At 56.5% G+C, this 10,786-nt stretch overlaps 1 protein-coding gene across 3 annotated transcripts; it reads right to left on the bottom strand.

Annotated features, from left to right (window-relative positions):
• Positions 1-1,608: 1,608 nt before the first annotated feature.
• On the bottom strand, positions 1,609-10,299 carry RELA (RELA proto-oncogene, NF-kB subunit). 3 transcript variants are annotated; one of them, XM_055314934.1, is made up of 11 exons: positions 10,164-10,299; positions 9,529-9,555; positions 9,273-9,445; positions 8,956-9,104; positions 8,242-8,333; positions 7,747-7,878; positions 6,592-6,696; positions 6,163-6,375; positions 3,940-4,020; positions 3,760-3,834; positions 1,609-2,989 (listed from the first exon to the last, which is right to left on the bottom strand). In XM_055314934.1, the coding sequence occupies exons 1-11, from the start codon at positions 10,168-10,170 to the stop codon at positions 2,394-2,396; spliced, it is 1,650 nt and encodes a 549-aa protein (XP_055170909.1). In that variant the 5' UTR covers positions 10,171-10,299; the 3' UTR covers positions 1,609-2,393. The 3 variants fall into 3 exon arrangements, with proteins under 3 accessions (XP_055170909.1, XP_055170910.1, XP_055170911.1); XM_055314935.1 differs by having other exon boundaries at positions 9,273-9,424; XM_055314936.1 differs by lacking the exon at positions 10,164-10,299 and adding an exon at positions 10,007-10,104 and having other exon boundaries at positions 9,273-9,424.
• Between the last annotated feature and the right edge of the window lie 487 nt (positions 10,300-10,786).

Raw genomic sequence — 10,786 nt, 5'->3', positions numbered from 1 at the left:
GGACAGGCCTTTGGAACACTGGCTCAGGGTTAGGTTGGCACTCACTGAGGGCTTCTCGGATGCTAGGTCACCCGTTGGCTTCTCTCACAAACATTGGTCTGTTGGGAAGCAGATGGTCACATCCCACACCTATTCTGCATTGTCGGGGGAGCCAGCCCCAGCTAGGCCCTTTTCCTGGAACCAAACGGAGGGATGGAGATCAGGGCAGAGGGACAGACGTGGACCTGCAGTGGACCTGCAGGGCGGGGGAGGGAGAGATGAAGTTTAGGGATTAAGGAGAGCCTGACTATGCTCGGATGTAAAGGCCCTCTGACTTTTTAAGGCGTAGGCCGTGCTCCCTTGGCCCCAGAGAGGTGACTATGACACTGGGAAAGCTAAGGGAGGTGCGTGGCCTGGGCGGGAGGACTGGGGCTCACTCCTTCCCCTGGGGCCTTAGGCGGCGCGCACCGCTCTCAGCTCAGTCACCCGCTTCCTTTGGTAAGGAGCCTCACCCCTCGTGGTCCAGCTGCCACGGCCTGGGTGCTGGGGATCCATCGCGCCCCGCCTCTCCGGGCGCTACTCCGAAGGTTCTCAGGGGTCCTGACGTGACGACCACGCTCGGGACCGCCCCTTGCGCGGAAGCGCCCCATGGCCTGGCCCTTGAGTGGCCCGCCCTACTCCAGGCCCCGCCCGTGACTCCGCCCCCCGGGCCAGAGGCTGGAGGGCACGCTCGGCGCTCCAGGCGCTTGCCGGTAGCCCGACGTTCCGCGGCCCGCTGGCGTGTTCCAGGCGGCACGGTCCGTGGGAGTCTGCAGCCAGGGCCTGCTGCTCCCAGGGGACGCACTAACTCTTGCAGCAAGCTCCACTGATAACCAGCACGCCTCTGCCTTCACCCTCCCACACACCCTCCTGTGCGAAGCCCAGAACTTAGATGCCGTCGGACTGTGGGTAGAGGTTTCCCCCAGGCTCCATACCTGCTTCCCCCGCAGAAGGCTATCTGCGCCTGCGCACTTAGAAGGCAGGGTCTAGCGGGCTGGGGCCTTTCGCGAACACTTTACTGCGCCTGCGTGGGGCTGAGCAGGAAGTACTACAGCTCCGCCGCTTCGGGCTGTGGCCTGGCTTTTGTTTAGGCCTCTCTACGCTGATTTATTTCTTCGGCCCTCGCAGAACAGGATGTCAAAGCATAGATAGACCTTTACCTGGAATCTCCTCTTCCTCAACAGATGTGGACTTTCCCTTGGCCACTCAAGAGATGAAATTCAAACCTTTTTTAAGTTCAGAGTCCTTGACCTTTATAGCCTGGCCCCATCAAAGCTTTTCAAGATTGTCTCACATCGGAACGCTGGTAGCGGCTCTGTAAGACTCTCCTGCCTCTGTTGATCTAAGATCTAAAGCTGGTATGGCCTCTCTGATGCCCTTCCTGAAACTACTCCATCCCCACAGCCAGTGGGCCCCACTGGGCCTTCTCTATGCTGAGCCCCCACCCACATTAGTTGCCTGCCTTGACCCACGGGCTTTGATCCTCAGACTTCTAGAAGGCACTGTAAATATTCATCCAGCTCTCACTAATGTCCAGCCTGACGTGACCAGCCAAGAGTGTTCGGTTTGCTAAAAGAAGGGAAACCAACGGCCAGCTTGGCAATGAATTTATTAGTTCAGAGTAGAAAGAGCAAGAGTCCAACTGCTTTCATTCTTCAGTAAAAACTGAGCCTCTTGATTGGAGAGCTGCCAGCCTGCCCTCCCCCCTACTCTCCAAACACCTAGCCCTACTATTAAGGCACTTGAGAAAAGGGGGAACAGAAAAGTATCGGACTGAACCTCCCTGGATCCTGGAAAGGGCCAGTGTTGTCCCACCAGTCCCCCTGGGCCACAGTTGAGCAAGGGAAGAGCTGGTAGAGACCTCTGCAGGGCCAGGGGGACAGGCCCTCAAATGCTGGTGTTAGTTCAAGGACAATGCCAGCACCACAGAGGGGCTGGTAGGGGGCATTATTTTGGCACAAGGTGAGAATGAATCCATGATTTGAGGAAGACACTTGGTGATAAGGCTCTGTGGCCTCAAAGGCCATAGCTCCAGCCTGGCCCTCTCTAGGAGAGTATTAGAAGCTGGAGGGTAGGGATGGGGGCCCCCAGAATTCCTTATAAAGAGAAGGGAGCTGAACATTAGGATAGGGGAAGAGTTTGAGTCCTCCCTGCTCCCCCCTTTCCAGAGAAGTTAATGCTTCTGCTTAAGCACCTCCAAAGAGACACTGCCAATAAAAGAATAAAATGCACCCCCCCCGGAAGACATCACCCAAAGAAGGTGGGGGCAGTTGGAGCACATATACACCCCCCCCCCACCCCAGAATCCGTAAGTGCTTGCTTTGGGAGGGCTTCCATCCCCTGCAACCCAGTGCTCTGAGCAGGGTAACACCCACTTAGGAGCTGATCTGACTCAGAAGGGCTGAGAAGTCCATGTCTGCAATGGAGGAGAAGTCTTCATCCCCTGAGAGGAGGCCGTTGGGGAGCCCAGAGGCCCCTACGGGAGCAGGAACTGGGTCAGGGGGCCTCTGGGACCCTGTCACCAGGCGCGTTATTGCCTCAGGGTACTCCATCAGCATGGGCTCGGCTGTGTGGGGGGCCACAGATACACCCTGGTTCAGCAGCTGCTGAAACTCAGAGTTGTCGACGGAGGCCAGGTCTGTGAACACGGCTGGGTCAGCGCTGTTGCCCAGCAGGGCCCCCAGGTCTTCATCAGCATCAAACTGCAGCTGTAGCAGGGCCTCTGTCAGCGTCCCTTCCCCGGCTTGGGTGGTCTTGGGGGCAGGGGGGGCCATGGCCTGAGCAAGGCCTGGGGCTAAGATTGGGGCAGGGGCTGGGGCTGGCGGGGCCGGGGCCAGGATTGGGGCAGGGGCAGGGGCTGATGCCAAGGCAGAGGTCTGGCTTGAGATCTGCCCCGAAGAAAAGACCATGGGGGAGAACTCCTCGAAGTTGATGGTGCTGAGGGATGGCGTAAAGGGATAGGACTGGGGAGCTGGGAGAAAGAGACAGAGAATCAGGGGCCAGAGGAAGCTGTAGAGACCCACCCCGTTGTCTGTGCCCTAGCCCCTGTGCTAGGGATTAGGATCAACACCTCCCTAGGAGCTCCCTGCCAGCACCCTCACTCCTTCCTTTTACTCCATCTGACCCGTGCAGTTCTATCCTCACCCCCTCCTGTGGGGCCCCACAAGGCTCTCCTAGTCTTTAAGAGGAAGGGATGCTGTCAGAGATCAGCTGATAAAACTTCAAGAGACCAGGAGGCTGGAGACTGAGCCCAAGTAGCATCCAGTGTCATGGCCTGAAGCAGGGCACTTTGTTACTCTTTTTTGTTACTCTGCTACCAGCTACCAGCAGAAACACTCTACTACATTGGAGGGGATTTTGCTTCCCTAATTCTATTGAGAGCTGAGGTCAAAGACTACATTTTTAAACTATCTCCCAAGGCATCCAATATGGGACCTAGCTGACACAGTGGCTTTCAGACCTCAGTGCTCACTAGTGCATTAGCTGCTTCCTGGGCCATGTTTCCAAAGCCTCTGATTGCACAGGTCAGTAATGGGGCCCGGGAATGCATGTCTTCACCACACCCCAAATGGCTCTTGATGTAGTAACTAGGCCTCAAGCCCTGAGAAACATGAGCCCAACAGAGAGCAGGACACCTGCTGGTGAAGCTGACTGCTTATCCCCCCAACCCAGAAGGTGTCTAAACCACAGGCTGAACAGATTTGAGCTTGTAGTTCTGGTGGGACAACAGGAAATCCTCACCTGGCTTGGGGACGGAAGTCGTGCTTCGGGAAGGCACAGCAATGCGCCGGGGTGGAGGCCGGGGGTCAGTGGGTCCTGTGGGGTGAGGATGGGTCAGTTCCTAGCCCCCACTTCCTCGTCCCCTCCTGGTCTCCCTTCCCCCATTGGCCACCTCTCTCATGCTCTCCACTGCCCCCTTACCATTGAAAGGACTCTTTTTCATGATGCTCTTGAAGGTCTCATATGTCCTTTTACGTTTCTCTTCAATCCGGTGACGATCATCTAGAAAAGTAATGGGGAGAAGTGGACCTCGCTCTTTTCAGATGGATCCCCAAGGCTTTCAAAGGACCATCAGGAGGAAGAGGATGAGACAAGCTTTCCGTAAGACCCATTCTTCAAACCCACCCCACCAGGGAGAAGAGCTGCATGATACTTTGACACACAATTGTGAGACTCCCACAGCTTTCTGAGAAGGCCTGTATCAGCTGAATGTGACAGACCAAAGGCCACAGGGATGACTCCAAATGAAGCAGCCAGGCTCTAGGGAACAGGACCCCTCATGGAGCCCTGTCTCCAGCTTCTTCTCTTACCTGCACTGCCCAGGTCCTAGCTCACCCACAGCCTTGATCCAGGCCTGGCCATGATCTTTGTGCTCTGGGGAAGCTGAGGCACGACGGCCTTGCTGAAGACCAACAGAGACCCGTATTCATTTCTGATGGTTGGCTAGCTCAGTACGCAACCTCCGGGACTGCCTTTCTAAGTACTGTGGCATGTAGGGTAACCCCAAAGTACTCAACACTGTCGGTCCAAAGCCAACCTCATCACCTCACCTCAAAAACCTGGTTCTTCCTCCTCCAGTGTCCGCTCGCCACCCATCTTCCCCATCACCCGAACTAGAAATCTTGAAATCATCATCAACATCTTCCTTTCTCTCACTCCCCACTGTCCACTAACATGACACACATTCACCAAGCACCCTGTGCAGGCTCCACTCTGGCCGTAGAGGCTATGGCAGGGAGTAAGCAAAGCTCCTGCTCCCCCAGAAGTGGACATCCTAGCTACACGGAGCAGGGACACAACCATATACGATAGGAATGCTGAGGAAGAGACACAGTGTGACATAACAGAACCAGAAGTGAGGCTGGAGAGCTGAGTTTAGATGTGGCCAGGGAAGCACTGTGGTGGGAGCTCATCATGTAAAGATCTGGGCCAAAGCATTCCAAATAAAGGCAAGAGCTGGAGCACAGGTCCTGAGGAGGGACTGAGCTTAGTGTGTTTCAGACAAAAGGGCCTGGGGGCTCACGAGTACCTAGGGAGGACACCAGCGGAGGGGACCTTTGCCATCGGCTCCATGAGGTTCACAGCACATCTTCTCCTGGACCATTGCAGCATCTTCCACCATGGCCTTTCTGCCCTGAGTCTCTCCCTCTCAGCTCCTCTACATAACTCCTGCCAGTGTGAGCTTCCAGATCCACTGATATCCCCTCCCCTTGCTTGAACCTTCTGTGGCTCCCCGCTGCCTTTAGGATGAAATCTTGGATGAACGCCTCGAGTCTGACACTCAAGGCTCTCCTACCGGCACCTGATCACTGCCCACTGACAGCTCCCACAAAGTTGCCCCCAAACACAGTGGGCACCCTCCAACACGCCTGCACCTCCAGGTGCTTGTCCACCTGCCTGGAGAATGCACAGAATTCTGGGTCTTTCTCTACCTTAGATGCTCCCACTTTGTGAGGCCGTCTCCAGTTCTCTGCACCACCTCCCTCCGGCTCAGGTCATTCTGTCACTTAAGAATCTGTTCTGCAGGTTTGTCTTTCTCATATGACTGACCTTCCAGAGTGCAGGAAACACACTGCGTTCATCTTTGTATTGCCTCTACCTGCCATGGGCCTTGACACCAAGTGGGTGCTTGGTAATTATTTGTGGCAGGAACTGATGGCTGTTTCAGGGGCTTTCCAAACTCTATTTGACTACTCTGAGGGCAAGAAAACAGCCTCTGACTAAATGATGGGCTTTGGATTGAAGATGATGCTGGCTGTTCCTAATGTGGTCAGGTGCCCAAAACCCTTGATCATGACCAGATCATGACTATGTGGTAGAGACACACAGTGTGGCAACAGGACCCTAGAGCCAGAGAGCCTGGGTTTAAATACTAACTCTGCAACTATCTCTGTGACCCTGGGCCAAGTTAGATGCTATCTTCCAAAATCAGATTAATTCACTGATACGCTTGAAATAGGACCAAACATGTAATAAGGACTCAGTAAGTCTTGGGTATTCTTCCTATCAACTGAGGCAAGAAAGAGGCAGACAGTCCCTGCCCCAGCTGCAGACATTCCTGCCCCGGCCTGAGTGTTTGACCCTCAACTACAGCCTCAGGCGTCCAGCCTGATGGCCCTGTTGCTTCCCTCCCCAGCTGTGTACCTGTGTCTGGCAAGTACTGGAATTCCATGGGCTCGCTGAGCTCCCGATCAGAAGGCCGCCGCAGCTGCATGGAGACACGCACGGGAGCCTGCAGGCTGGGGTCCGCGTAGGGAGGCGTCCGGAATACAATGGCTACTTGTCGGTGTACATCAGCTTGAGAAAAGGAGCCTCGGGCCTCCCAGCCTGGTCCCGTGAAATACACTTCAATGTCCTCTGTGGGAGATGGGGCATCAGTGTGGGTCACCACTCAACTCACACAGCTCACTGCCCCCCACAATTGCCGAGACTTGTTTCCCGAGATACATCAATCTGCTGCCCCCGAGGTGTTGGTGGGGAGTGTTGAAAGCCAGCCTCCTGACACTCACCATCTCTGCTCAGCCTTGCCCCTCACCTCCTGCTCCAGAGTCTAGCCCCCTTCTGGGTGTGTACCTTTCTGCACCTTGTCACAGAGCAGGAAGATCTCATCCCCCCCGAGGCAGCTCCCAGAGTTTCGGTTCACTCGGCAGATCTTGAGCTCAGCAGTGTTGGGGGCACCTGAGGGTGTGGGGAGAAAATAAGCCCCCTTCAGAGGTCTCCAGGACCGGCCTGCAGGAGTTGCAATATTCCCTATCCATCCCACAGTCAAGGTTGTCCAGAACTTGCTGACCATACCTCTGCAGCCGAGGTTCAACCAATCCCATGGCTCCTCACCCCCAACTTATTTGGCAACTATTTCCATACTGGTATCACTATGGACCCAGTACCATTATAGGAACGGAGAACACGACAAAACTCAAACATCTCAGACCTCATGGAGCTTATAGTCCAGGGAAGCAGTCTGATCACACCTCTCTTTCCACCAGACCCAAGCAACCTTCAAGGCCCAGTTTGTGTGGCCACAAACCCTTCCCTCCTGACCTCCACTTCATCCTGGTTTCCTGTCCTAAGGGCTCCAGGGTCCTTTTATTTTCATTCATCCTTGCTGTTTACTTGATTAAAACTACAAATGATCAACATGGGCCCAATTCATCTATGAACTTTTTTTTTTTTAAGATTTTATTTTTTCATGAGAGACATAGAGAGGCAGAGAGACATAGGCAGAGAGAGAAGCAGGCTCCATTGAGGGAGCCCGATGTGGGACTCCATCCCAGGATCCCAGGACTCCAGGATCATTCCCTGAGCTGAAGGCAGACGCTCAACTGCCAAGCCACCCAGGCGTCCCCATCTATGAACTTCCTATGAGCTTCATCATTGAAGTACTACTCTGTAACATCATCTTGTTCCTGAGAGTTCATTTCCCAGAGTCGTTAGTACAGTTACGGGCACACCATCTTCCCATCACATATTCCAAGTACCTGTCTTCTATCTGACTTCCTGCCAGCCTTGAAGCTAACACCTTAAGGGCAGCTCCAGGTCTTCTTTATCTCATTAACCGCCCCCCCAACCCCCACCACAGCCAGCAGAGCTGGACACAGAAGAGGTGACAAATACACTAGATGCCTGCATGAAGCCAGAGCTCCTCTAGTGGGCCATTCCCCGCCAACCCCTTCCTCCTCACAGGCTTGTCCCTCCCTCTACCCTTCCCATGGCTCCTTGGTCACTTACGGTTGTCAAAGATGGGATGGGAGAGGACAGGTGACAAGCGCAGGGGCCTGCCTGCCGGGTCCCGCACTGTCACCTGGAAGCAGAGCCGCACCGCATTCAGGTCATAGTCCCCACGCTGTTCTTCTATGGGAACTGCCACAAGAATAGACGGTCAGGGGACCAGGAGGCGTGGCAGGGGATGAGGGGGGCAGGGAGCTCTGGACCCGGGAGCATTGTCTGAGGGTGTGTCAAACAGTGGGAGTCCTAAAGGAGGAGAGAGAGAAGATTCTAGACCCATCACTGACCTGTGTGACCCAACTGTGCCCCTGGGTGTTATGCCCCCTCACTGGCTCCCAGTTTCCCCAGTGGTAAATGGGAGTGGGTACTGAATGGGCAGCAAAATTCCATCTGTACTAAGAGTCTTGGCCAATAAGGTAGGTGGCTTGGAAGGACCAGAGAGGGTGGGGGTGCTTCGGACAGGTCTCAGCCTTTGCTCCCTCAGCCCTCAGCCCTCACCTTGGAAGGGGTTGTTGTTGGTCTGGATGCGCTGGCTGATGGCCTGCTCCAGGTCCCGCTTCTTTACACACTGGATCCCCAGGTTCTGGAAGCTGAGTCCCTCTCCATGTATTAGTCCCATTGTCTCTGCCCAGTCTGTTCCTCCCTCCCCTACCCATTCACCAAATCACCACTGTGCTTCCTATTGTGCTGCAAAGAAACCCACTCTTTACCTTGGCTGACAAGCATCTGTGCCCTGCTGCCTGGGCTCCCTACCCTCAGTAAGAGCCGCTTCTTTTCTGTTTCCCAAACACTAAACTCACCCCCACTTCAAGGCCTTTGCATTTGTTCACTCTGCTTGGAATGTTTTTTCCCATGCTTCTCTGCTCTCCTCACTATTCAAGCCTTAACAGAGAGGCTTTTCCTGACCTCCAACTTGCCGGCCTTCCCTCCACCAGTGGGCTATTCTTCCAACCTAACTATGTTATTTTCATCAGTGAAGTTACTTTGGGGGTTCAGAGGTTATTAGGGATCCATTCCTATCCCATGGAGCTCATATCTACTTGACAGTTGAGATGCACAGATAATTTCAAGGCAAAGAGAATCTGCTTGCAAAGCTAGGAGTGAAGAATTCTTCCCAGTGTCCAGAATGGAGTAACACTATAACAGCTACACACCCACCCGGACTCCCGTCTCCTCACCTCACCCCCCATACCCAGCTGGTCAGGAGTTCACCTGTGGATGCAGCGGTCCGGGCAGAGCTCAGCCTCATAGAAGCCATCCCGGCAGTCTTTCCCCACAAGCTCATGGGGATGAGGCCGGTGAGGTGGGTCCTTGGTGACCAGGGAGATGCGAACTGTCCCTGGCCCCGTGTAGCCATTGATCTGGTCAAAGTACAGAGAACTTCTAGAGACTCTGGGAAGTCCAAACCTAACTCCCAGACACTGCACCCACCCCCACCCCCCACCTGGAGGCGAGCCTGCTCGGGTTCCATACTTCATTCGGCAAACCCACCCTGTGCCCCCCACACCACCACTAACAGTCATGCTGACCTTGATGGTGGGGTGGGTCTTGGTGGTGTCTGTGCTCCTCTCGCCCGGGATGCTGCCCGCTGAGCGGCCCTCGCACTTGTAGCGGAAGCGCATGCCCCGCTGCTTGGGTTGCTCGATGATCTCCACATAGGGGCCAGAGGCCTGGGCGGGCTCTGTGGCCAGACACGGACCAGCTCCAATCAGGCCGCTGCCCTCCTTGCCCCTAACCCCAGGGCACTCCTCCCCCAATCACCGAGAGAGAAGATGGTCCACTTACCAGCTGGGAAGATGAGGGGAAACAGGTCTGAAAGGGGAGGGAGACAAGGATCAGCACAAGCCCACTTTCCATCCTTACCAGGGAGCGCCTGCTTCCTCACGGAGAGGAGAGAGAGCCAGGCTCCCTCCCCGCGAAGGGCACCGAGGCAGGGCCCGCTCCCTGGAACCTGCGGTGAAACTAAGGGCAAGGGGTGAAGAAGGCAGAAACACCTGTCTCCCGAGGGAAAACTGGCTATAGCGCCTTCTCCTTACTCAGGGAAACGGAGTCAGAGACTGTTCTACTTCCAAAAGGAAAACTACGGAGGGCGCCCCCACGCCTCATCCTGAGAGCAAACGGAGTCAGATACATTTTCCCCTAACAAGGAAACGAAGTCAGAACTGCGCCCAGGGCCCCGGAGTGAAGCTGAGTCGAAGCTCCCCGCCAGCCCGGAGATTACGGAGTCAAGACCCCGCCACCCAAAGGGGAAACTGAGTCAGACCCTTCAAAGCCCGCCCCGCCCCGCGCCACCATCCGGCCGGCCGCTCCCTGCGCAGCACCCGTCGGCGCAGGAAGGGGCGGAAGGCGGCGCGGGGGCTCCCGTCGCCATCCCCGCGGCCCCGACGCGTCCACCCCGCGGGGTCAGAGGGCGCCCTCACCGTCCATGGCTGGGGTCCCGGGGGCGGGGCCGGGGTCGCAGCTGGGCCCGCGGCGCGCGCTACAGCCAAGCCATTCGCCAGAGGCGGAAATGCGCCGCGCGCGCCCGCCGCCGCGTCACTGCCGGGAATCCGGCCGCGCCTGCGCGCTGCGCCACCTCCGCCGCCGCCGCGGCCGCCGCAGCCCCTGCCGCTGCCGCCGCCACCCTGGGGCGGGGCGGGGGGCGACTGCGCCCCGCGCCGACGACTGAGAGGCTGCGCGCGAGACGCCACGGCCGGAGGCTGGGGACAAGTTGCGCCGCTCCGGGGACTAAGAGGCTGCTCGTCCCGACGCCGCTCCTGGGGCTGGCAGGGCTGCTGGGCTCCCTCCCCGGTCTAGGCTCCGTCTGGAGGGCGGGCCCGGTGATTACTCACAATGTTTTTAGGGGATTTCGGGGGCCCCCTCCCGCTGATCGGAGGAGTTTGGTGATGTCACCGGGCCCGGTCTGGAGCCCAGCCAGGACTGCAGGGAAAGGCCCGGGCCTAATTCGCCCGCAAAGGCCAGGTGACTGAACTCCGCAGGGCTTCTAATCGCTAAAGGTGCCTCTTGGTGGTGGTCGCGGCATAAGCATTTTTTAATTAGCCAC

The sequence above is a fragment of the Nyctereutes procyonoides genome, unplaced genomic scaffold (assembly GCF_905146905.1).
Source record: "Nyctereutes procyonoides isolate TBG_1078 unplaced genomic scaffold, NYPRO_anot_genome, whole genome shotgun sequence".
Taxonomy (NCBI): Eukaryota; Metazoa; Chordata; class Mammalia; order Carnivora; family Canidae; genus Nyctereutes; species Nyctereutes procyonoides.
The sequence above is the reverse complement of the archived record's forward strand: the minus strand, read 5'-3'. Positions and strand labels throughout refer to the sequence as shown.

Excerpts from the sequence above, each read along its gene's own strand:
- RELA (XM_055314934.1), bottom strand. Across the intron at positions 7,879-8,241 it reads CAACAACAACCCCTTCCAAG|TTCCCATAGAAGAACAGCGT; the intron begins GTGAGGGCTGAG and ends TTCTTGTGGCAG. Across the intron at positions 4,021-6,162 it reads CCAGTACTTGCCAGACACAG|ATGATCGTCACCGGATTGAA; the intron begins GTACACAGCTGG and ends TTACTTTTCTAG.